At 30.7% G+C, this 25,648-nt stretch overlaps 1 protein-coding gene and 1 pseudogene across 1 annotated transcript in view; one reads left to right on the forward strand and one right to left on the reverse strand.

Moving 5' to 3' along the window:
* Positions 1-1,530: 1,530 nt before the first annotated feature.
* The window catches only part of LOC107444575 (staphylococcal nuclease domain-containing protein 1), a 61,339-nt gene continuing 37,221 nt past the window's right edge, over positions 1,531-25,648 (reverse strand). Inside the window, exons 13-18 of the mRNA XM_043041169.2 lie at positions 25,237-25,425; positions 23,352-23,493; positions 13,563-13,756; positions 12,345-12,452; positions 7,824-8,075; positions 1,531-1,912 (exon numbers count right to left, since the gene is read on the reverse strand). Of these exons, the coding sequence (XP_042897103.1) occupies positions 1,856-1,912; positions 7,824-8,075; positions 12,345-12,452; positions 13,563-13,756; positions 23,352-23,493; positions 25,237-25,425 (942 nt within the window). The 3' untranslated portion in view covers positions 1,531-1,855. The remainder of the gene's footprint in view (positions 1,913-7,823; positions 8,076-12,344; positions 12,453-13,562; positions 13,757-23,351; positions 23,494-25,236; positions 25,426-25,648) is intronic.
* Positions 16,979-17,743, forward strand: LOC139427035 (uncharacterized; annotated as a pseudogene).

The following is a 25,648-nucleotide window of genomic DNA, read 5'->3' on the forward strand; positions in this document are numbered from 1 at the left end:
AAAATGCCGAGAACAAAAAAAAAATTTTATAATTCGAAACTTAATTTCCGAAAAATGAATTTTAGTTGCTTTAAATATATAATTTATTCAAATAAAAAAAAAAGGTTGGAATACTGAAAGCATAAGAAAAAAAGTTTTTTCAATCTATTTTAGGGAGTTAATTTCGGGTTTCGGAAATACATTCCCGATAACTTAATTTTGAAAAATCAGAGATCAAAAATTTAAGGCTAATTAACTAAAATTAAGTATGGATACTTTAAAAAAAAATCAAAATTTTCATCAAAATTGCCGATTTTTATTCAGTTGGATATCTTAAGAAATCAGACAGTTTATTTTCCTACATTTTAAAACCTGGATAAAGTTTTAAAAACTGAACATTCCTTGATTTTTGAAATGAGTTGGTTTGAAAAATGTGCCAGAAATAATTTGAATGAAAACATTTCACATTTGTCTGACATTGTTTATTGTTTTAAAAATCTAAGATGATGCATTTCTACCCTTGATTTACTATGTTGCATTTTATAGAGCGTTGAACTATTCAGCTACATAGGAGGCTATATGGGGCTGTGGCTTGGCATATGTTTAGTTTCAATTTTTGATTTATGTGAATCATTTGTCAAAGTCTTATACTATTCTTATATGAAGAAAGGCTGAAAAAGATTCAAGACACCTATTAATCGAATGAAATTGGTTTAATTACTGCAGAAACTTATATATTTTAATATATAACCATTTGCTCATATTTTTCTTAACTTTGCATAATGTAATTTTACCATGATAGTGATAAGCTCTGTTTTTTGTCTATTGCTAAATTATTCGAAAACTAATTGTTCAAAATATTTGTTTAAACTTGAATAAATATTGATAAAAAAAAAACATTAATTTTCTGCCTCATATCATAATAAAATTTTGTATAAAAATTAGCAACTTAATTCATGCATCTAAATAAAAGTTTAATAAAAAGTAACTTAAGCTAATGATTTTTCTAGCAACATTAAGTATAAACACTGAATGCAGATAAAATATTCTATAATTTTTTTTTTTCCAATTTGATAACAAAATGTCCCATTTAGCACGATACATAAATTAAATATTTGGAAACATGATCAATTTGTTTTTTATGTATATTGTACTCTATATTTTTGGAATCAATTTACCATTCACGCATTGGTCCCGCAGTGGAATGATCATAAAAACACGGTTCCCAGTAGAACAAAGTCAAGGCTGCGGTCAATAAGCGGATAGCTGATCATCCTGTGAAGGAACACAGGCACGGAATAGCAGAAATAACTCAGGAAGCACGATAACGCATGAAACAGACAATGTAAAACCAGGATTCCACTATCTATGCAAAAGTGCATATAAATTGGAACCTCATACAAAATAAAATCCTGGCGATGGAAGTGGTAGGAAATGTAACTTCAAGCCTGATATTAAAAACATATAAATTTGAATATAAATAAAATATAGCATGTATCTGAAATAAAAAGTACATCTAAAAGAATATAAAAAGTTTAAAGGCACAAGATCTCCTTTTTTTTTTAAAGTTTTATTGTAAAACATAGATATTTTTACACTGTCAAATCATGGTTTTTTCCATGAATAAAGCACTGCCATCTTTTAATTTAAAATAACAGAATAAATTCATTTTTGGTAATTAAATTTTAAAAATCTTGAGTCCCTCAGTTTTTGTTTAAAAAAATTCAATAATGGTTCTTGTAATTCATTCATTTAACAATTTAATCAGAAATTCATTCATACAAATTACTCTGAAATATTTAGGCACAACGATCACAGTGATTATATCTGGACCATGTTCTTTTCTTGGACAGTACATTAGTGATGAAAAAACATTTCACCCAAATTCCTTTGCATCATCTTCTGTTATATCACCATAAACCCATAGATTAGCCTAAAAAATAACGAAAATGATAGAAGCAAATCACAAATTAAAATAATTAGTAAATTGAAGAGCCAAAACATAATGACCACCTATTCAATAATCAGGGTTGCCACTCAAATCTGGAAAAAAATTTCCCAGTATGTATACGCAGTATTATAAGAAACACACGAACAACACTTAGATTAGAAAAAAATTACTTCCCTAGTTTTAACACCTAGTTTCACTTGAGGTGAGTAATAATTCAACATTACTAAAAATAATACAGAAAAGAAACAATTTTTCTTACCCAAAGTTCATCAAGACAGGAATTATATTAACCAATCATGCTCACTTCCAATCACCTAATGCTCTAAATAAATTTCACACAAAATGAAGGTCTCAGGTGGAAAAAAAATAACATTCTTGCTATCTTGAAACAATTTATTGATTAACTTATTAACAAAAACTATTTTCAATTAAAATTAGCAATCCTTTTTTTTGCTCAATTCATGTATTTGAGCATCAATTTCTGCAACTTCCACAGATTTTTCAGATATCAGTTTCATTTTTTTCCTCGGCAACAATTTGATTTGTGTTACTGCCTTCCGCTTGTTGGACTCTTCTTCTTTAGCTCGATGCTTCTCTGCTTTTCTAAAGCTTGTTGGTACCTCCCTCGCGCTAATTTTGCATAATGAAGCAAATCTTTAGATAGTGGAACATTTAGGACCCCCCCCATAAAAATGTATGGCATCATAAACAGTCCTCAGTCCAACTAAGAACTCGTCTTTCAGATTCTCAACAAGCATATCCTTGTTTATGCTAAATCCACTCTCTACAGCAGCATTGCCATGCGACAATGTAAGAATTATTGTTGCGACTTCAAAAAGTTCAGAAAATTCACTGGACTTTAAAATATTCGAATAAAAATCATCTAATCGCATATCTTCATTAAATGAATTAAGTTCCTCTTTGTAAACACTTTTCAGTTTCTCCAGAAAAGTTTCAAACTGGAGTTCTGCACGTTTTGAACAGGCTGGGGAAATTTGTGCATTCGAAAAAAGAAGTTGAAGCAAACTAACCATTCGCTTTTCACACAATACCGGATTGCTCTTTAAAAGATGGGGGTTTAAACAGGATGCAGCTTTCAACACAGCAAAATTCTTAGACATACGTTCAAATATTTCTTTTGTAGTGCTCTTCACACAAAAAAAAGCATTCTACCAAAAAGTCTCTTTTTTCTGCTTCAGTAGCATCACTAGAATTTAAGTAACCTGTAGTTACTATTCCAATGTCAGTATTTTTTCTCAGCCGTAAATTCTTCGGATCATCAAGATCAATCAAAAATAAACTGTCAAATGATTTTCCTTCTTCAATTATGCTACTTTTGACAATATTTTTCATCAACTGTCTAACAAGAATGAAGACATTTTCATACAAAAAAGGCACCATTGGTTCAGAGGTCTGAAATTTTTTTAAGAAATGGCTGAAGAATATTTGAAATATAGGAAAAGAAGCTAATTTTAGCTAGAATCAATTTGTCCCGACAAGCACCTTTGATATTGTCACAAGTCATAGATCCAGGCATTTCTTTTTTACTGAACTCTATTTTTTTACATTCTCAAAAACTTTAAGAGCACGTTCACAAACATTAATATTTTCTACCCAGCGGATAGAACAAAACTTTAATGGAAATTCGGAAGAACCTGTTACTTCCAGAAAATTAGCAGGTCTTGCTGGACTATCTTTAAATATTCCATACATTGCTCTTAAAGTAACATCTACTTTCCACCCAGTAGATTTGTGTCCATACTGCAACGCTCCGTGGATTATGTGTAGTTCACAAGTACCCAGGTTTAAAATTTTAGTCATTTTCGGACAAAAGTTCTTCGTTGACGTGTTTTAAAAATTTTAAATTGACGTTTGGTCCATCCATGCTGATTTGTAAAAGTATCTGTAAGTCTAAACTTAATATAACTTCCTTAAAATTCTTAAAGAGTTCTTGAGTTGTAGTACGTCTTAAAAATACAGAATTAAAATATCTTGTGGAGACTCTATTAGTTGAATCACACCAATATCTTACTATAAGGTCCATTTGACATTTTTGCGAAATGCGGTTCAAAGCTTCATCAAAGCATATGACAAATTTTTTGTTCCTTAAAGATTTCAGAAGAGATTGTTGAAAAAATGGTGCTAATCCGAAGCAGATAAGGTACGACATTTTTGTACGCCCCAACGTACACTTTTTGGCTATTTCACTATCAGCGAACATTAGTGAAAATAATTCCGCTACATCATTAAAAGCATTAAACAACGAATGCGATGCAACGAGTTTTAATGCCCATAACAGTTCAGCTTTAAATGATTGTTCATGAATTAAAAAGTTAGTTATTGGTTTATTTCCGGACACCAAATCTTTTGTTTTTGGACTTGAGGTATGCGCAACTTCCGTTTTTCCGTAATCCAAAATTGATGGCGTGTTTTCTGAATCGGCACTTCGTTTTGTATGATTTTTTGTCTTCTTATGACTGGTAAGCGCTTGTCTCCCTATATTACTTAGGCTTATTTTCTTATTGCACAGCAAGCAGTACACAGCAAATGGATTTTTCGGAACTTCGGTAACCCATGCTGCAAAGTCGGGATTAATATTTTTATCCATCCAATCCATATTGAAAACGGACTTAGAGCAGCTCAATTTTAAAAGAAATCACTAACCAACTTTTATTGATAAAAAATACCAACAAAATATTCAACATGTAAACACACATGCGAGCGACCAAACAACAGCTACACCATTACGCAACAGCAGATGGAATGTTGCCACTTCCGCGAGCGCGAGTCCATATGCGCATTCGACGAGACGGAGAGACTCGTACTTGCGCATGCGCAATTTGTGAGTTTCTAGAGGAGAAAGAGCTACCTCCTCGAAATTGGACTGGCCTATGCAGAAGATGAGGGGAGTGACGATGGTAGAAATGGATGAGCTTCCGCGCACGGTTCAACGGATGTTATTTCGTTTTTGGAGCGAGCTACAGCTGCGATCGTTTCTTCTTATGATTGTTAAAGAGATTGGAATTTTTCAGCGAAAAAACTAAAAACTTCCCTGCGTTTTCCCAGTTTTTAAGGAAAAACGCGAAATTCCCTGCATTTTCCCTGTCTTTGCATTTGACTTTTAAATTCCCTGTATTTTCCCGGTTTTCCAGGTTCTCCCGGTGCCGTGGCAACCCTGAATAATGCCTCCTTTGGCCTGCAAAACAGCTGCAATTGCCTTGGCATGCATGCTACACGTTCTTGGTAGATAGCTGGAAACAGGTTGTACCAAATGTCTAAGCAGCAGTAGTCCTTCTGGAAGTTTCAATTTCCAGAGTAACATGAAAACGGCCCCAAAGCATAACACCACCATCGCCAGACTGAGTATGATACAAATGTATATGTACAGGTAGAGATAAACTGCTTGCCTGGAAGATGACATACCCTGACATGATCAATGTGAAATCCAGATTCCATCACCCAGGTCAGTTCAATTGAGAAATGAGGGGGTGGTCATAATGTTTTGACTCATCAGTACAAAAAAATATCTTTGAAATCTATAACTTCAATGATATACATAAAAAGCCATAATTTATGTGTCATAAAAAAAGATACTACACTGAAAACACTTAGTCAAACTTCAAACAAATCATTAGAACTAGAAGAAAAAATTCTTAAACTAGAGTTAGTTTCATGTATATCAATACTTTTTGTGAACTTACTTAAAATGTATCAAATTTAATTTTTAAGGAATTCTCAAATGCATAACAATATTTACCAATGTTTATTTTAAACAAAAATAATCATTAATTACTATTAAGTATTTTTACTAATAAGCTACAAAAAGAGCAAGAAACTGTTTACAGTAATGGAAATTATATCTTTTTCTTTAAAGTTATCAATTACTAAAAATCTCAGTAAAACGTTTTTTGCATTATTACATGAAAAACAATGCAACAAATGGGATTTGTAAATATATAAATATCAAGGGAAAAAGGGCAACATAAAAAAAGTTTTTCAGTGAGAGTAAAAATTTTAAGGCTACCAGTAAATTTTAAAAATAATACAGTCACTTAAATATTGCTGTGGCCACAAAGATTGTGATAATGTCTTCAACTTGCAAATTTTTCATGCATTTCTTTGAAGTTTTAGTATTCCTTGTGAAGATGGCAACGGATATATATTACTTGATTGAGATTAATTTATTAATAAATATGAATTGATTAAAGGTAGATAAGTTTTTTCTTTAACAGAAATGAGCAGCAATAAAGGTAGGACAAAGACTGAGCTGACAATTTTGAAAATTATGATAAAATGAATATCTGAAGAAGACACAAAGTTGTGTCCTTACATCTAGTGGAAAGTGCTCAACCAGTAAAATTATTCAAACTTCAGGTTTAAATGTTTGTCAGAAAATAATGTATTACAATAACAAAGTCTGTAAGGTACATTTATACAGCAAAATTGACTTAGCTTCAGTTGCTAAAGAGAGCAGTTGAACCAACAACGAAATGGATAAAGATAATTTTTCTGACTAAGAAAATAGAATTTTGGTTAGATCAATGTATTATTGGCATGTTTAAAGAAAAGAAATATTCTCCAAGTGCCAATTATAGTTGAGGCTCTGTGACGAAGGTCTTTTGCTTACAATGGTGGGGTTTTAATTGTGTTCATTAAAATGAAATGAATTCAGAATTTTATTAAATTTAAAATTACTTATTACACATTTATATATTATACAAATTCGTTTAATTTAAGTTTTGTAGAAATAGTTTTTGTCATAGATTCTAGTTCAAAAATTTTATCTGATACTTCTTTTCATAGGGTTTTACTTTGTTCCTATAAACAGATGCGTTACCAGTAGAACTGTTCTTGAATTCTGACGATTTTGAAGGTTAGCGTGGATCTTCTACTTAGGTACCTTATAATTCAACCCCCCAAAAAGCACTATCTCTTCCATGTGCAGTATCCCCTTGTCCACACTCTATTCTTTTCCTTTAGAATGCTTCACTATCCTCATGAGTATCATTCTAGGCAAAAGTTAGAATATATTAAAGAAAGAACCAACATGTTAATGAAAGGACATGCTTTATTCCCCTTGCCTGTAGCCCCCTCACACATCCCTAGTCTTTCTAAAATGCTCTACCCTCGATGCATGGTCTAATCCTGGATGATAAGAGAGCGACTATATGCTTTAAAAATTTTAACTGAAAAATCGTTCCTTTCAACTATAGTGATGCTAAAAAATTAAGGACTTATAAACACCTTGTACCAAAATTAATTACATTTAAGGGCCCTTATTTTCCAAAATAAAAATTAAGCAGTTTTTAAGAACTTTTAGGGACCGTGGGAACCCTGTTTATGGATTACTAAGTTCTCACAAATCAATAACATGGTTCTCTCTGACAGTTATTACAAAATGAAGATTGGTCATACTGAGAATAAACCTTCTTTCTGAGAACAAAATCGTTTTTTCTCTGAATCAACTGTTACTGTTCAGTTCTCAAAAAGAACTGCATCTACTCCCGATACTAAGTTCAATTAAGTTCTTGATTTAACTTTTGTGTTTGATGTTTTGTTTTTGTATTTTGTATATTTCATCTCTTTCTGTATTTGTATTTTTATTTTCCTTTGATCCCTGTACAGCGTTAGGATAATGTCTGTATCGCCTGCTGCTTTGGAAATAAAAATTTAAAACTGTTATGAACCTAAGCCATTTTCCCCCATGGTCTTCAATTGTGCTTGCTACAGCTATAGATTACCTGTCTCAAAGACTGATAACGAAATTAATCAGGCCAACTTTTTCATTTTAAATGTTATAAGTTGATACTTTTGCTCTGTCAGCCACTACAAATATCCAATATACAAAACCAATAAAAATTATACAGCATATAAGATTATAAAATGATCATACCCTATTTTTCTTTGCTGTTTCTTGAGCAGACAAATATTCACTTATAAGTTTGTAGAACTTTTTCTCAGGTCTTCTATCAACAAGAGCATATCCTTTTTCTACCAATTTTTTCCCAATGTCTTCTTTCTCATCAGTAGTTAAAAGAGTAACATGGGACAAGGAACCATTTTTATATTCAATATTTAACCTTAGGCTACTATGCTGAACAGTTTCGTCGAAAAATGCAGCTCTAGCATCACTTGCACTTTCAACCTAAAAGGCACATTTATTAAAAATCTTACAAAAAAAAGCTTGATCATCACTTTTAGAATACAAAAAATATTTTGCAATTTTTATTAAAAAAAGTTGTTTAGCTTAAAATATATACAAAAACATTCACTGCTACAATAGAACTGCAATTTAATGCGGATTGTGGAATTGGTCGAAATGCGTTAAAAAGGGTATTGGTATATCAGAGGCATGAAAATTCACACGTAAACTAAAAATTCAATTAAAGTGTAAATATTAAATTAAACTTTTTTAAAACTTATATACAAACTTAATTTTATTAAAATTAATAAAGAAAAGGTTATTCTTTTAGTGATGTCACCGGAATAGAATTAGATCCATTCGCATTATTAAATAATACACTTGATTTGATGATGATGTAGCGATCCCAATTTATTTCTATAGATGAATAATATGATCTTAATTATTCGAATTGCACGGCTGCTGCTTTTTTAAATTTAACGTAAGGTAGCCAATATTATCTTCAACAAGGACCTTAAAGTCAGGATTCGGTCATTACTTTTTTGTATTCATTAAAGAAATCAAAGATATATTTTAAGAGAACCCATATTTTTACAACTATTATACCATATTTATACTTATCATTAGTTTTATTTCATTATTTTTTCTAATTTCAGATTGCAATTTAACTAATTTTATATCATTTTTAAACAGCTCTTCCAACTTCTCTCTTCGTCAATTTGTACATTTATAGATAGTAAAATATTTCAGTTTTAATTCCTTAAATGTTCTAAAACTGTTCTATAATAAATATCAATAGTTTCGGAAAATATAACCAGATACAAAAATTCAAAGATTTGAAGCCCGGGATTTATGAACTGATATCAAGTGGGCTAGAACTCTTGAGCGAGATTTGAATCAAGATCGAAATGATAAAATTAGAGTATTTTTTTCCGTAAAAAATTCATATAGCTTATAAAAATTATAATTTGTAACAGTAGTATATGAATGCAGATTTGTGCGCTAGAATTTGAGCCAGGATCAGCATTTATATATTATTTCTACTTTTGTGGTTATAATTTACTACTGTTCTTTTCAGAAAAAAACTTTATTTGAACATTCAACTCCAGTACATTGATCATTGCGCATTAAGCTTTTGTGCATTTAAAAATGTATTTTTCTTGTCAAGCAAATACATTTCCAATATTGTCATATTCAGCAAAAATAATTTTAGTCATCCACTCCTTTTTACATAGCCAGTCGCTTTTAAAAAGATGTTATTAGCAATGAAAAAACTCATTCACAGGTGACATAAATCATAACTCTACTATAAAATAACAGTTAATGTTCAGTTTTGTATGCAAGCAGTGCCCTCTGTGTAAGCAACGAGAACTAGTGAGTGTATTAACAACCTCAAAAGAGGCAAGTGTGTGAATTCAATGTGTGAAGCAAATAAAATAACAGTCCACTGCGTCAATATGTGTTTTGAGTCCTGTGCTTTTAAGAGAAATGACAGTTAATTTTAATCAAAATATAATTTAAAAATTTTTTTAAATCACGATAGAAGATCTATATAACATGATTCTATAAACAGCAATTCTCTATAAACCATACTGGTTTAGTGGATGTAAAAGAAATGAAAATTATAGTTTAAAAAAGTTAGTATTTAAGTAAGAACTATTAACTTTTTACATTATTTGCTGAGAGGTTAATTTCAACAGCTAAGCAAACCAAAATTGAATTTTTTTTCTTTTTGTGATATTAGTTCTAATGCTCTGAAAAATTCCATTTTTTCCCTTATAAATTAAATTCAAAATTTTAAACATACTCAAAATTCTATATAACGCAAAGCCTAGTACTTCAAATTTGGTGTTATAAAGATCTTTAACTGTAATAGTATTTACATGAAATTTTATTCTACTCATTAACTTTAAGCCTTATAAAATAAATATTACAATAAATAGGCATAAATAAAATTATTTCCTACATTTAGCTCTATGTATCTGCTCAAACTAAAACTCCTTTGTTTTAAACCATAGGCATAGACGAGAGTTTTTTTTTTTCAAATCAACCTTATATTTTTTAAAGACTTTATTTACCTAATTATTCCTAGCACATACAAAGTGTTACATTATAACCATGTCTAATAGATATTTTTAGACACCTTTAAAAATCTATGGCTGAATCATTGTTGTCAAAAAGATGGATTAAATTAGTGGAAAATCAGTGTTTAAGGTAACAAGGTTGGATATACAAGAATTTATAAGGAACTATCTTTAAATTTCATCGTCCAACAAACTGGTTATACATTTATATAATCCTTATTTTGGTCTACTTAGTGATTGATCAGAAGAAAAAAATTTTAAAAATTTTTTTATCCTTCTTATGTAAATAATGATTTACAACTTCCAACGTGTGTAGTAGCTTACTTCCTATTTTCTGATAATAAAGTTTTAAATATACAATACAGAAGTCTATAAAGAACACAAAGTAAAAACTAATTACATTAAAAATTGAATTTTTTCCTTATGTATTAATTAAACAAAATATTTGTTCCTTGAAACTTATTCAAACATAAATGAGTTATTTATTTGAAAAAAATTTTAATGTGAAAGATTCCTCTTTCATAATAAAATAGAAAGACTAATTACACAGGCCTGCGATGAAAAAAATACAAGAGGTCTGATAGCTGAACTTTATGTATTTTTTGGTGCTAAAATGGAAAACAATAATGAAAATTTTCCATCACGTCACATTTTTCTAAAAATTCAATTTTGCTGGAATTTTTATGAACATTTACCATATTTTTTTCTTTTGTTTCTGAATTACTTCTCTTCTTGCCTGACCAACATTCTACTTTGGTTAAATCTACAAAAGAACACCTTTGACACCTTTCGGTCACCATATTTCTCGACCAATAGCGTCATGAAAATTCTTATCTTGGTTCGCTGACCTCTAATGAACACTAGCAAGGGTAATCGGGCGTCATTTTTTGGAAGTATTTTTAACGTTCTTCTCTGTATGTTTCGTGAAACATAGCTTCGAGTTCGAGATATTGTGAAAATTTCCCAGATGACTTTTGTTACATATGCGGCGAACATAGTGTTGTTAAAATTCGCACGAGGAGCATTACAGACTATGTAAGACATATTTATCTTGCGTATTTTTGGATGAGATTCTGAGATCAGGCCAAATCGTTGGCTCCTCATAAAGTCTGTGTACAGTGTCTAAAAGATATACGCTTATGGTTCCGAGGAAAGAAGACTCCCTTACGATTTGGAATTCCTATAACATGGAGGGAGCCTAAGAACCACTTGTTATTTTCGTTCCTGCAATGTTCGTGGGTATAACCAGAAAAATCAAAGTATCTTATCTTGATAACATTCCATCGACCAAACACCACGTTCCGCATGGAACTGATGTATTTGTGCCTCCAACTGAATTGCCAGTCATTTCTTCAGAGTCCTCAGACTCGGAGCATCCAGAAGTTCAAGGCTCATATATCAAATATAAGTCATCTGCAGCCGGTTTCCTCTTCCCTTCTCTCAGGTCAATCTTGTTTGAGTGAATTCCGTTCCAAATAGGATTTTAGTAAAAACATTTATATCGATTTTACAAAAAATCCTGACGTGATGGTGGAAAATGAAGGTCATTTTCAGAATCAGGGCATCAAATAACATATAAATTAACAATAACCTCTTGTATTTTTCAAAAACTTCAATTTCGCAGGCTTGTGTTATTTTTGAAGTATGACAGACAATTGAAAATAATAATAATAAACTGCTATTTTAATTGCTAAGTTATGAGTGTTATCTTTTCAAAATGTAGATTGTCACCTTATTGTCAGAGTTAAATTCTTACCATTTATACATTCAAGAAATATTTTTATGATTACATATTTAATTACATATTTAAAAATTAATAATCATATCTTGAAATAATCATTAACTGAATCGCACAAATTAAATAAGATTTTTCAAATAAATTTACATTTCAATAGTTTAAATTTTACTGAAATTCCTTGGAACATAAATTATTTTTCTTAACTTGCTGATTACAATACAATTATATAAAAAAAAATTGGTAAATCAGATAAAAACTTAGATCCTCAGCATATTTTTAAAACAGCTGTTTCATAAAATAAACAAGATAATATAATATCTATAAACTAAAAATGCATAAAAAGTACAAGTTTTAACATTTCAATGCCTAACAGTTTTTAGTTTTTTAGTCAAACAATAAATCTTGCTATTGTAATAATAATATGATTATTTTAAATATAGAATTAATTACATCTTTTGGAAGCTTCACAAATGCTAAAGCATACTCATGGGCACATGGTGGAAGAGATTTATATTTGGCAGGTAATGCAGCTAATTTTGCTGGAAGTAGGACTTCTTTCTATAAAAAAATTGAACAAAAATAATTTGAGCTATTGAAAATATTCAGCTAAACAGACAAGTTAGCAAATACATTAACACAGTGTTAGTCAAAAATATTACAGGCAATTAGCTTAAGACAACATACATAAGAAAGCTAGCTAACCAGTTTCTTTCTAGTCATGAGTTGGAGGGAAATAAAAAAACAACTTAGACCAAGAAACTTAGATTATTTTTGAAATGTACATACAACTGTGTTAATAATAATTTCCTCAATAGTAATTATTAGTATAGTTGGTGTTATGCAAAATGTTATACTTGATAAGTTTCAGTACTAACTGAGGAAGTCTTTCACACAAGCACCTTTAAGATCTGTTTATTTCTTTCATCAAATTGTTATCCAATTTGAACCAGTCAATGATTGATGAATGAACTTTGCACAAGTCAGCTGTTCAATCAACTCATTCAGCTAAGTTAGTGGTTCAGCACTAGTAACATTTATCAGACTAATAATGATGACTATAATAGTTAATTTAAAATAGAATTGCAGATGATTTACAAATAAAATATGAATACAAATGAATAAATAAGAGTGAGTCCGATGTTGCAGTCAACAGCTCTGCCATCTAGTACTGTGAGGTTACCACTAAAAGGTACATGAAGATAATGTCAACAGTATGATTTGGTGAAAACATAAGGTAGATCTATTATCTTTAAATGTTTGAATTAAGAGGATTGAATGAAGAAATGCTGGCAATCTACAAACTGTTACAATTTGGATTGAAAAATAATAACAAACGTTGCATTTTTAATAAAAAAACAGTATCTTTAATTTTGAAATAAATTTCAAAAAATGTTAATCATAATTAGACTTATTATTTTAGTCTATAAATGGAACTAACTACAACAAAATATTTATCTCAATTAGGTAAACAAAATTCAATTTTAATTGCTTGGAAAAGAACAAAATATAGATATTTCTGTTGTGAATTCATAACAATTGTTAAGCCTGAGCAGTCATACTCAACAGTTAAAATAAACAAATTAAATAAGTAGTTTTCCCAATTCAAAATAAGGCTGCATTTTTTAAAGGAAATACCATATTTTTAGGAAGAAAAACATCAATACTTACATTTCCAAAATCGATGAAAGAAACTAAAACACCATCTTTAGCATTTTTAAGAATTCGAGCACGATACCACTGATTATCGGCAGAATATTTTGCGGCACATATATCATTCTTGGTAGGCACATAGTTACCAGGATATGGAGGACTGCTTTCGAATTCTTCCCTTAATTCATTCATTAGTTCATCTAACTTTGGACCTTATAAATAGTTTAAAACAATCATTTAAAAATAATTTTATAAAATCAAATACTATTTGCATATAAATGTGCATTAACAAAATAATTTCAAAACACATTTATAAAAGAATACCTTAAAATAAAGTTTCCAATACTATTAGTATATTTTAATTTTTAGTACAATGCATTGCTTTTACTTTTTTTTCCGTCTAACACCAGAAAAGGAATAAATTATGTAAGTCTAATTCATATTAAATTTTTTCAAAATATTCACAAGAACCCTTGAATAAAATAATAAATTTTTAAAAAAAATACTAATAATCATGTACATATTCATTTCATTCATCATTTCTATATTTGGGGATTCTATATTTTGTAATAATGGTCCCTGAATGGTTTTGAACATTAAACCAATATTACTTTCTATATAGAATGCTTGTAAGGTGAAGATATAGTGAAATATTGGGGGTCTATATTTTCTAATATTTGTCATAGAATGGCTCTGAAAAATGGATCAATATTATTTTCTATGTAGGACCCTTTTAGACTTACGATGTTGGGCAAACATTGGGATGTCTAGATTTTTTAATATCAGTCCTATAACAGCTTTTAATAATGGACAACGATTCATTTCTATCTGGGTCCCTTAAAGGCTTATAATGTTGTTAAAAAAATATTGTTACTTGATAGAAATGAATCTTGTTCCAATATTGAAAGCCTTTCTAGAACAGATATTAAAAAATCTAGATATTGGTATCTAGGTACATGTTCTTATAGTTCTTATTATCTTATTGAGCCAATTTTGAGCTCAACTAGGAAAATTTTTTGCTTGAGTAAGCTTTTATCTTTTGTTTGAGAAACTTAGGAAGAAAAAATAAAAAAATGAGCCTAAATTTTCTTCTGTTCTCAGCTACAGTTTAATCATTCCAGACTGTGAGTTTGAAGAAACACACAGAACATTTAGTTTAAATAAGTATTTACACTCATTGTTATTAAAATTAGTCTATACTTTCTACATTAATAATAATAAATTTGAAAGAGTTCAGCTTCTTTCACTTTGCTCCTTTTATTTCAGACATTTTCTGACTTATTTTGAATTTCCTACATTAAGCTTAATTTAAATAAGATTCCCACTTTTTTCCTTTACAAATTAGTCAGGAAAATTCTAATTTTTTTTTTGTGACATTCACTTGTTAGCCCTTAGGATAATCAATTTATGTCTCACATGCACTTCAATCCTGATAATGCACCCAATATATTTAAAACTAAGTTATTTAAAAAGGCCTATTTCTGCCAATTTCCCCTAAAATCCATAAGGGTTTTAATCATCTTTTATCCTTTTCTACATATTTTTTTAAATTTCCATATCTTTAGTTCAGTGTTAATATGGCACACAGATTTAGAACTGGGGCAACTTTTGGACACGTTCAATTAATGAAGATTCCATCTTCTCCGATTTCGTAACAAAGATTTTTTTTTTCTGCAGTTATCTCTTGTTTTTTCAGCCCTTTCTAGGTGTTTAGTTTTTTTCAAATTCTGATATTTTTAAAGGTATATTATATGCAAAAATCATAATTTTTTGATGCGCTGGATTTGTGCTGATTCTATTGTATATCTGAGTGGTTTTTCAATATTTTTTTTCTTTTGCAGCTATCAATGACTTTTTTTCCAGTCATTTACACATGCACATGCTTTCTCAAGTTTTTATCATTTTAATATATGTCGTTGCAACATACAAATTTTGAATTCGATTTAACCCATTTTCCCGGGCTCAGATAGAAAAAATTATTCTATTGCAAATCCATGCCATTTTACAATTGTTTTTCAGCTATTCCACATGATTTTTCAAATTTCAATGTTATTACAACACAAATTTCGAATTTCTGTCATCTACTTTCAGTCGCTAAACTTGCGACCATTCCATCATAAATCCAGAACATTTTCTGATCGTTTTTGCACTGACTATTTTGTCAGTCATTTCTACATGTTTTTTTTTTTCTAATTCATGTTAATACAATATGCAAATATCCAATTTGAGTTATCACTTTTTGATGAGCCTGGTTTACAATGATTCCATCAAACATTCATGTCATTTTTTGACTGTTATTTATCATTATTTAACATTTACACATGATTTTTCAAATTTCTGTATCCTTAATATGTTATTAAGCGATGCAAATTTTGAATTTAAGTTACTACGGCTTGAAGTGCTTAAAAAGAGCAGCGTTTCATAAAAGAATGTTTCATGATTTTTAAATGGAGTGAATAGGAATTGCAATGTAAGATTTTCAAATTGCATGAAAAGGAATCGCAACTCGTAACTTTTAAATCAGTTGAGTTAAATACAAATATAAATTAATGATATTAAAATTGTGATATTAGCAGATTCCGGCGTGGTTTCTAATATTTATAATTACGAAAAATCAGCCTAACCAAAGAAATCAAACTAGAAGAAGAATCACAAGTATGTAAGTGTCTAGTTAAAGAGATTTAGCATAAGTTTAAAAATTTCGTTGGATTATAAGTTTTTGATTCGTGGAAGTTCGCAAACCAATGGTCTTGAGATACGTGGAATTCTGCGATATTCACGGAAAAATCCCATGCACTGCTCAGTTCTTAGATCCATCCTTGGTTGAAAGAAAATCGGCATAAGGAGTCGAAAGGCGCTAAAATACTAAAAAATCAGAATATGTTGACCTAAAACATAGGTCGCCAAAGTGGTCTATATAGATCCCCAGGGGTCAATTTAACAAAAGTGGGGATCGATCTGAGCCAGGGGGTCTAATGGAGGTCGATCCAAATCGGAAAGTTCGATTGGGGGTCGAAGAAAAAACAGTTCTTAATACGCAAATCACACATACATAATTAAGTATGTGTAGTGATTCATCCCAGTACATGTAATGAGGTGGCGCTGCAAGCGCATATACCTTGTAAGTAAGCCCAACTATAACTTCCACTCACAACAGCTCTTGTACTACTATCTCCATCAGAATGTCAGAACATCTACTTTAACGGTCCTTTTCGTTCTGGACTCCCAGCAGCAGTTGTTTCTCGTTATGTTGTGAATCACCAATAAATGTTTTGTTAAACGTTTGGCTCATGTCATCTATTAACGATAAATATATATTATCGCATTATTTACCTTCACCTTAATGGTGACTTCCTGACATTCTTTTTTCGTTTTGATGTGATTCTGCACTTTCCTTTTCTCGTTTCGTTCCGGACATTCTATTTTCGTTTAAAATGACTGAAACTGCTGCTGTAAAAATTCCAATTTTAATTCCTACGGATCCTGCTTTATGGTTCACTATGGTCGAATCTACGTTTCAACTAGCAACACCTAAAGCCATTACAGATTCCAAAACTAAGTAAAATTATTGTGTTGCTAATTTACCGCCAGAAACTGCCATGATGGTTCGGGATATAATAATTTTGCCTGACATATCTGATCCTTTTAAGAATTTAAAAGAAGAAATTATTCAATGTTGTGGGGAAACGAAATCGCAAGAAATTCGTCGATTGTTAGCTGGGGAACAACTCGGCGATCGTAAACCATCCGAACTCCTTCGCATAATGCAGCAAAGAGCTGAAAACCATAGCGTATCTGATACTCTCCTTCTAGAGTTATTTCTGCAACAACTACCCTCTAACGCACAATTTATTTTGGCATCAGTACAAGATCTCTCACCATTAAAAGCTGCTGAAATTGCCGATAAAGTTTTGGATATATCACTTCCACAAGTAAGTGCTGTTTCCTCTCAAAATTCTTTACATGCTGACTCTGAACTCTTGAAAGAAATAAAACATTTGAGAGAAGAAGTTGCTAAAATGACTCTGAGACATTCCAGAAGTGTTACTCGGACTCAATCTCCATATCGAAATAATTTTCGACAGAGAAGCCAAAGTTCTAACAGATTCTGTTGGTATCATAGGAAATTTAACTCGAAAGCTCATAAGTGTGTACCTCCCTGTAATTTTACAGTGTTAAACGACAACGGCAAGGAGTAACGGCGACATACGCCTCGCCATTCACCTCTCGTCGCATCTTTGTAAAAGATCAGAAAAGTAATTTATCCTTTCTAGTGGACACAGGAAGCGACTGTTCTTTGATACCAACATCGAAAATAGATAAAATGTATGCTCCAATTCAAACATTCATTGCAGCTAATGGAACTTCCATTAATGTTTACAAACGGAAATTATTATCCATTAATTTAGGCTTACGAAGACAATTTGTGTATCCTTTTTATGTATGCAATGTTTCAATCCCCATTATAGGTGCTGATTTTCTGCATTACTTTAATTTAAAACCGGATCTTAGAAAACGTAAGTTATTTGATATTGAATCTCATTTAAATACGCATTGTGTATTTCATAATTCTGATATTTATTCTATCAAATCAATTGTAAATGATGATATTTGTTCTGAAATTTTAAGAGAATTTCCTAACATCAGTAAATCGCCCCGATCAAATTATTAAACATTCTGTACAACATCATATCGATACTTTTGGCCAACCTGTATATGCTAAACCTCGACGTCTCGCTCCTGACAGGCTAAAAATTGCAAAAATGGAATTCCAGCATATGTTGGATTTGGGTCACATGCGCCCATCCAACAGCAATTATGCTTCTCCGCTACACATAGTTCCGAAAAAGAACAGCGATGACTGGCGTCCGGTTGGCGATTTCAGAGCACTTAATGCTTATACTGAAAAAGACAAATACCCGATTCCGAGCATTGTTGATTTTACTAGTCAGCTGCAAGAAACAACTATTTTATTTAGTAGTTTTATATCTCACAATTTTCTACTGATATTAGATACATGGAAGGCTCTGAAAATCAAGATGCTGATCTCGTATTGAGATTATCCAAATTTCCCCAACAATCGTCAATTATAAAGAATTTGCTTCTGCTCAATCAGAAGATAAAGAACTTCAAACACTTTTGCAATCAAATACCACTTCTCTAAAATTAGAAAAACATTATTTTCCTATTGAGGATATAAGTTTATATTGCGATATGTCTCTAAAACATTCCCGTCCTTTTGTTCCTCTGAGTTTACGAAAACAAGTTTTTGAAAATTTACATTTTTCACACCCTGGTATGTCAGCCTCAATTAATTTAATTTCAAAAAGATTCGTATGGCCCGGCATGCATAACGATATTAAATCTATGGTTCGTAGTTGTGATAATTGCCAAAGAGCAAAAATAATAACACACACCAAATCTCCTACAGGTACATTTACCCTACCGGATGCTCGCTTTGCTCACATCCACTTAGACTTCATTGAACCACTTTCCCCATCTGATGGAAATCAGTATTGCTTAACAGTTATTGATCGATTTTCAAGATGGCCTGAAGTCATTCCTACATCTGATATGACTGCAGAAACAACTGCTCGTGCCTTATTGCACGGTTGGATTTCCAGATTTGGATGCCCAGTCACTATCACTACCGACCAGGGACGCAATTTCGAATCTACTCTATTTCGAGAACTTACAAATGCTAAAGGTTGCAACCGAATTCGAACTTCAGCTTACCATCCTCAATCAAACGGAATTTTGGAACGCTACCATAGGCATTTAAAAGATGCTCTTAAAGCAGATAACCAAACTAAATGGACACTTCCAATCGTACTTTTAGGTTTGCGCTCAGCTCTCAAGAATGGCATTAATGCAACACCTGCACAATTAGTATATGATACAACCTTCCGATCTTATTACTGATAAGAAACAACTTAATCAAACTGTTGATCCTAATTATGTTTCTAATTTAGTTCAAACAATGCAGGCACTAAATCCCACTGCCACTTCTTCGCATGGCATTCCTAGCATTTTTGTTACTCCTTCATTATCAACCTGCACTCATGTATTTTTAAGATCAGACAAAGTTAACCGTCCTCTAACACCACCATATACAGGTCCTCACCTTGTCATTAACAGAGATTCAAAAACTTGTATTATTGAGGTCAATGGTAAAAACACAACAGTTTTGATAGATCGCATCAAGCCTGCCTATCGATTGTCAGACACTATTGATGTCAATAACAATATAAATATAACAATATATATTCCAGAACCTAAAATATCTGATCCATTATCTTTATCTACGACACCTGTCAATAAGCCACAAAAAACTAGCTCTGGAGGTACTGTCCATTTTCCTAAACAGTAAGTAAAATAGTATGTCAAATGATTTTGTTTTGCATATAGTCTTTTGAATTATGTAAAGAAATAAATGTACTTTTATAACAATTTTGTTTTTCAATTCTGTCTTTGTATATTACTTCAAAATTGTATTTTGCATAGTATCAAACATTGTATTAGCATTTTTAATATTGCATTATTTTTTTTTATATTTTTATAATTGCATTTCGTATTGTATTTTCAATATGTATCCTGCATTTTCATCTTCTTGAACTCTCGTATTGTGTCGTTCACCTTGTTCACTGGGGGGATACTCTGTAGTGATTCATCCCAGTACATGTAATGAGGTGGCGCTGCAAGCGCATATACCTTGTAAGTAAGCCCAACTATAACTTCCACTCACAACAGCTGTTGTTCTGACATTCTGATGGAGATAGTAGTACATCTACTTTAACGGTCCTTTTCGTTCTGGACTCCCAGCAGCAGTTGTTTCTCGTTATGTTGTGAATCACCAATAAATGTATTGTTAAACGTTTGGATCATGTCATCTATTAACGATAAATATATATTATCGAACACGCATTATTTACCTTCACCTTATATGTAAAATTTGTGAATTTTTTATAATTGACTTAATATCAGTTTCTTTATAGAACATAAATTAATAAACATATATTTATTCGGGTGAAGCAAGTATTTACGTACCAGCGTGCAGTGGCACGAACTCTGCACTTCTTGTTTATAAATCATATGCATATGTGCGCTTGCCCAAATGTCACGTGCGACGAGCATTGACGTTACAAAGGCAAATATCATACGCAGTTTCAGCTATCTTTGCAAACTGTGAACAGTGTTAAATATTTGCAGTGTCATTATTAAAACTTTTATAGTTTTGGATAATTAGTTAATTTTTTGATAAAACCATTTGTTTAGTTTAGATATCAATTTTAATCATCAATGCATGTAAAAAAAAAAGAAGGTAAGCATTAATAATATGAATTAGTACAGCCCACGACAAAACTATAGCACACTTTGTATTTTTTTTAATGAAAATTACCAAATTTTTGAAAATATTATTTTAATCAGATGTGTGTCTTTAATTGTTCTTAAGAATAACAATTTTGTATGAAATAAGTTTAATTTAATTTCCAGTTAGTAGTAAACAGCAATACAACAACATTATTGCTGTTTACTACTAACTGGAAATTAAATTAAACTACACACATCAAATTAAATTAAACTACACACATCAAATTAAATTAAACTACACACATCAAATTAAAATAATAATATCTTCAAAAATTGCGCGATTTTTGTAAAAAAATACAAAGTATGCTATAGTTTTGTCATTGTTTAGTCTGTATACTATATTAAATTATTTCTTATTTATTTATAGAACCCTAATTGAAAAATGGCAGCTTCAGTTTCTAAAAAAAAAGTCGGTATTGTTCATTGGATTATTTGAAATTTGAATTTTTTGTTCCCAGACAAATGAAACGATTCCTATGCATCTTCTATGCGAAAAAACTTTTGGAAATGACTACAAGAAACCGTCAAAAATGGAAGATCTTGATAGGGTTCACTCAGATAAAAAAAATGAAGAACTTGAATTTTTCAAAAAACTTAAAGAAAAATTCTTAAGTCGACCAACTATAAGAAGTTTTATGAAGCAGTCTACTGAAGTTGAATCTGAAGGGTGATTAGTAGTTTCGTACAAGATTTTGCTTAGTATAGCAAAGGGGGAGGGAAATCACACACAATTGCTGAAGAAATAAGGTTATACCTGCAATTAAAGACATCATTGAGGGTGTATTATAATTAAAAAAGACTCCGTTAATGTTTTAAAGTCATTGCCATTAAGTGCAAATTCTGTAAAATGGCTTATCGACAAAATGGCTGAAGAAATAGAAAATACGGTAGTTTCAGAGCCAAAAAATTGCAAGTTCTCTATTCAACTTGATGAATCTGTCTTTGGCGTTTCCGCCATTCTTTTGATGTACGTTAGATATTTCAGTAAAATGAATGGACAAGTCATTGATGAATTTTTATTTGCTAAATATCTTGAAACTGATGGAAAAGGAGAGACAATTTTTAGATGTTTACAGGAATATTTAAATAAATATGATATTCTGCTTGAAAATATAATAGCAGTAGCCACAGATGGGGCACTTGCTATGGTAGGGCGTTACAGGGGTTTTGCTACATTTCTCAAAGAAAAAGTGCCCGGTATACATACTATTTATTGTGTTGTGTGCATAGAAACAACTTAGTAGCAAAATATCTGAGTCCAGAGTTACATAAAGCTTTACAGTTTAGTATTAAGTGCATCAATCAAATTAAAGCCCAACCTCTTAAATCAAGATTATTTTCCAAACTTTGTGAGGAAAACGGCGAGTTATTTAATCAATTACTTCTGCACACCGAAGTTAGATGGTTGTCTAGAGGTGTATGCTTGCAAAGGCTCGTCAAGTTATTTGACTCTGCAACCGAATTTCTCAGCGAAATAAACCCTGTTCTGAGCGATGAACTCCCAAATAATAAGAACCATATTTTTTAGTTAGCGGACTTATTTGGAAAAATTAAATGATGTCCAAACAAAGCTACAAGGAAAAGATGTAACAATTATCAAAGCTCGAACAATACTGTTAGATTTCCAAGTAAAATTAAATTTATTTAGATCTTCATGGCTACGTAAGGATTATCAGTATTTTTCAAATCTACGACAAAAGAAATAAAAGAAGAAGACTTGGAAATATATACAGGTCATCTTCAAAAATTGAGCAACCATTTTAAACTGCGCTTTGCTGATTTGGAAAACATTGGAATCCCTGATTGGATTATTGTGCCATTTTCTGCTCTAATTGAAAACGTGGACATCAACCTGCAAGATGAGCTTGCTGATTTATTATCTGATCTTGAAGCAAAGACGATTTTTAAAAATTTAACAATAAGCAAATTTTGGACAAATATAAATATAATGCAAAAATATGTGAAACTTTATGAAATAGCCATAGGGGTTAGTCATAGGGGAAGGGGTTTCTCTAATAATTGGACTCCTTAAAAATGTACGTTTTTGGAAAAATGGTCAGAAATTTTAAAAATTACGAGAAAAAAGCAGATTTCTGCTTTTTCACAGAAGTCTTTCATATCTGAAAAATGTAAAAATCCATCAGGAGTCCAAAGGGAAATTCATATGCAATGTAGGGTTGAATGATAAGTTATCAAATTGAGATAAATACTATTTTGGAAGACATTTCTGAAAGCATAAAATTGCAATTAGATTCAAAATATTTATTTCACACTCAAAAAGAGAAGAAGAAAACTACTATAAACTTTACAATCTTTAGATCATGTTTTAAAAAGACACAACGTTTACAATACAATGTTTTAAAAAGGAAAATATAACACTGAGTAAGAAAATAAACTTAATATCAAAATAGATGACAAAGCATACTTGTATCTTACCTTCATCAAAATGTTGAGCATAAAATGATAAATCTGCAGCATCATCTTTTGTTTCTGTTATAGTCACAAGTTTGAAATTAACAATTCTATCTGATTTGTCTTCTTTCAACTCAGGTTGAACAGGTTCAAATTTTTCCCAACGCTAAAAATATACAAAATACTGTATATATTTCGAAGAATTTACATTTAGAAACCATCACTAATAAACCATAAAACCTTATTAAATATATACTCAATATTCGTATTATTATTTATCTTAAACGTTTGAAGCGGCAATGAGTTTAATGTTACTTGCTATTCTCTAGGAAAGTAAATATGAAAGAAATTTAATACTACGCATGTGTAAGTCAAGTTCCTTTAAGTTAACATTTAAATATTAATTGCCCCATTTCAATATTTCTTCATAGTCACCAAAATATTTTTTAAAAAAGAATTTTAATTTTCTCAACTTCTACTAAAAACAGTTGAAACTTTAGATTTTACAATAGAAAAATATGTAGAGTTATATGGAAAAAAAAAAATTTTAAGACTTATAATTCAAATTTTTTTGACCACAATAAAATTGAATAAAAAATAATAAATAATTATTAAAATATATTGTTTGCATGAAATTACCTTAGAATAAATGGGTTTCATGAGTGGATGCAATTTTTTTTTTTAATTGCTGAATTAGATTTAAAGATATGACTAAAAACGCAAAAAGGTGAAATTAACATTAAGGGAACCAAACTTTCATTCGCTTCTCCTGCCTATACTATTAGAGCAACAACTTCCAGATTGCAGCTACCCCTTATAGTTTGAAAGTCATGAATTCAAATATGTAAATATATATATATATATATTCATATAAAGTAAATTTTTGCAACTTCATTAGCATATTTAACCCTTTAGCGCCTAGCGGGACACATACGCCCCAAGAAAATTTCAAAAAAATCTTTTGGGACAGAAACGCTTCTCTGTCTAATGGGAGATTTTCTCACCAGTCCTGCCAATATTTTTGAAGGTATTTTCATTCACAGAACATAGATGGCGCTACCGTACATAATGCTGCCTTACTCATAGTTTATGCTACCAAAATTGTTCTGTTGTAAAAAAAAAAAAAACTCGTCATGAAAGGGTTAAGGTCCCTTCCGGAAACCATTAAGATTGACACTTAGTACGAGAAAATCCTATCATTAGAACAAAAGTTATTCAGAGCGATTTTTTGTTATTTTTTTGTGCGCTGTATTATGTAACAATGTGCTCATTCAACTCCTAATAACTCATTTTTGCATCCGTTTAATTTATTTAGAAAAAATTTAACTTTTTTAAAAGAAGTATATTTTTTTTATAAAATATTAATAAGTGATACAAGTTAAAAATTGAAATCTTGGCCAATATTAAAAAAGTTAGACATTGTGTTACAATAACAAATTTCATCTTCATCTCATCTTGGCAGGGCTCAATGGTCAATAAGAAGAATGTTTAGATATGTGGGGTAAAAAAAGGTGCAGGTTACCTTTTGTCTGTAGAATGTACGGACATAATAAGATGCGGACATAATGTAGAATTTACGGACATAAGTGAAACAAACCAAACAAAATAGATATTTTACTAAAGCACTATCAAGATGAGACTTATCTGAGAGCACAAAATAATTATACCCTAAGATGCAATCTAGGGAAATAAGCAGAGCAGTCAAAAATCAGACGTAAAATTTTTTTTGTTGCATTAAAAGCTGATAAATAAACATTTTGCTCTTAAAATTTTTTTTAATTCCTTATGAATCCAGAAATGGTCATAACTGACAATGACATTTTATGTTAGCTATGCCTAATAGAAATATTGAAATTGAAAACAGTCAAATGCTGAAAACAGGTATGTCATACAATATTCAAAGATATACCCTCAATTTCTTCTTCTGTGCATCTTCCTGTGCAGCTTGCAAAGCTCTATAGTAAGGACTTCTTGAGGCAGTCGCAAAAACTTCAGCGAATCCTTCTTGAACAAGAGCTTCAGACAAATTAACATTATCTATCCACAACCATCCAATAAAATTTCCTCCTTTGTCCATTGATTCTGCTTCAATTTGGACCTAAAAAGCAAGACGAAAATCATTTAAACTTTATAAATTGGTAAAGAGCAACAAAAAAAATTGGTTTTTTGATTTGAATAAAAATATAGCAAATAAAAGTTGTAACAAAAATATTTGTCAATAGTAAAGAAATGATATTTATTGATTTCATATGAAGGAAAAATATAAATAAAAAATTCTCTTGAAGAAAAAAAAGTCATATATATATATACAAATACAAGAG

This window comes from Parasteatoda tepidariorum, chromosome X1 (assembly GCF_043381705.1).
Source record: "Parasteatoda tepidariorum isolate YZ-2023 chromosome X1, CAS_Ptep_4.0, whole genome shotgun sequence".
NCBI classification, from domain to species: Eukaryota; Metazoa; Arthropoda; class Arachnida; order Araneae; family Theridiidae; genus Parasteatoda; species Parasteatoda tepidariorum.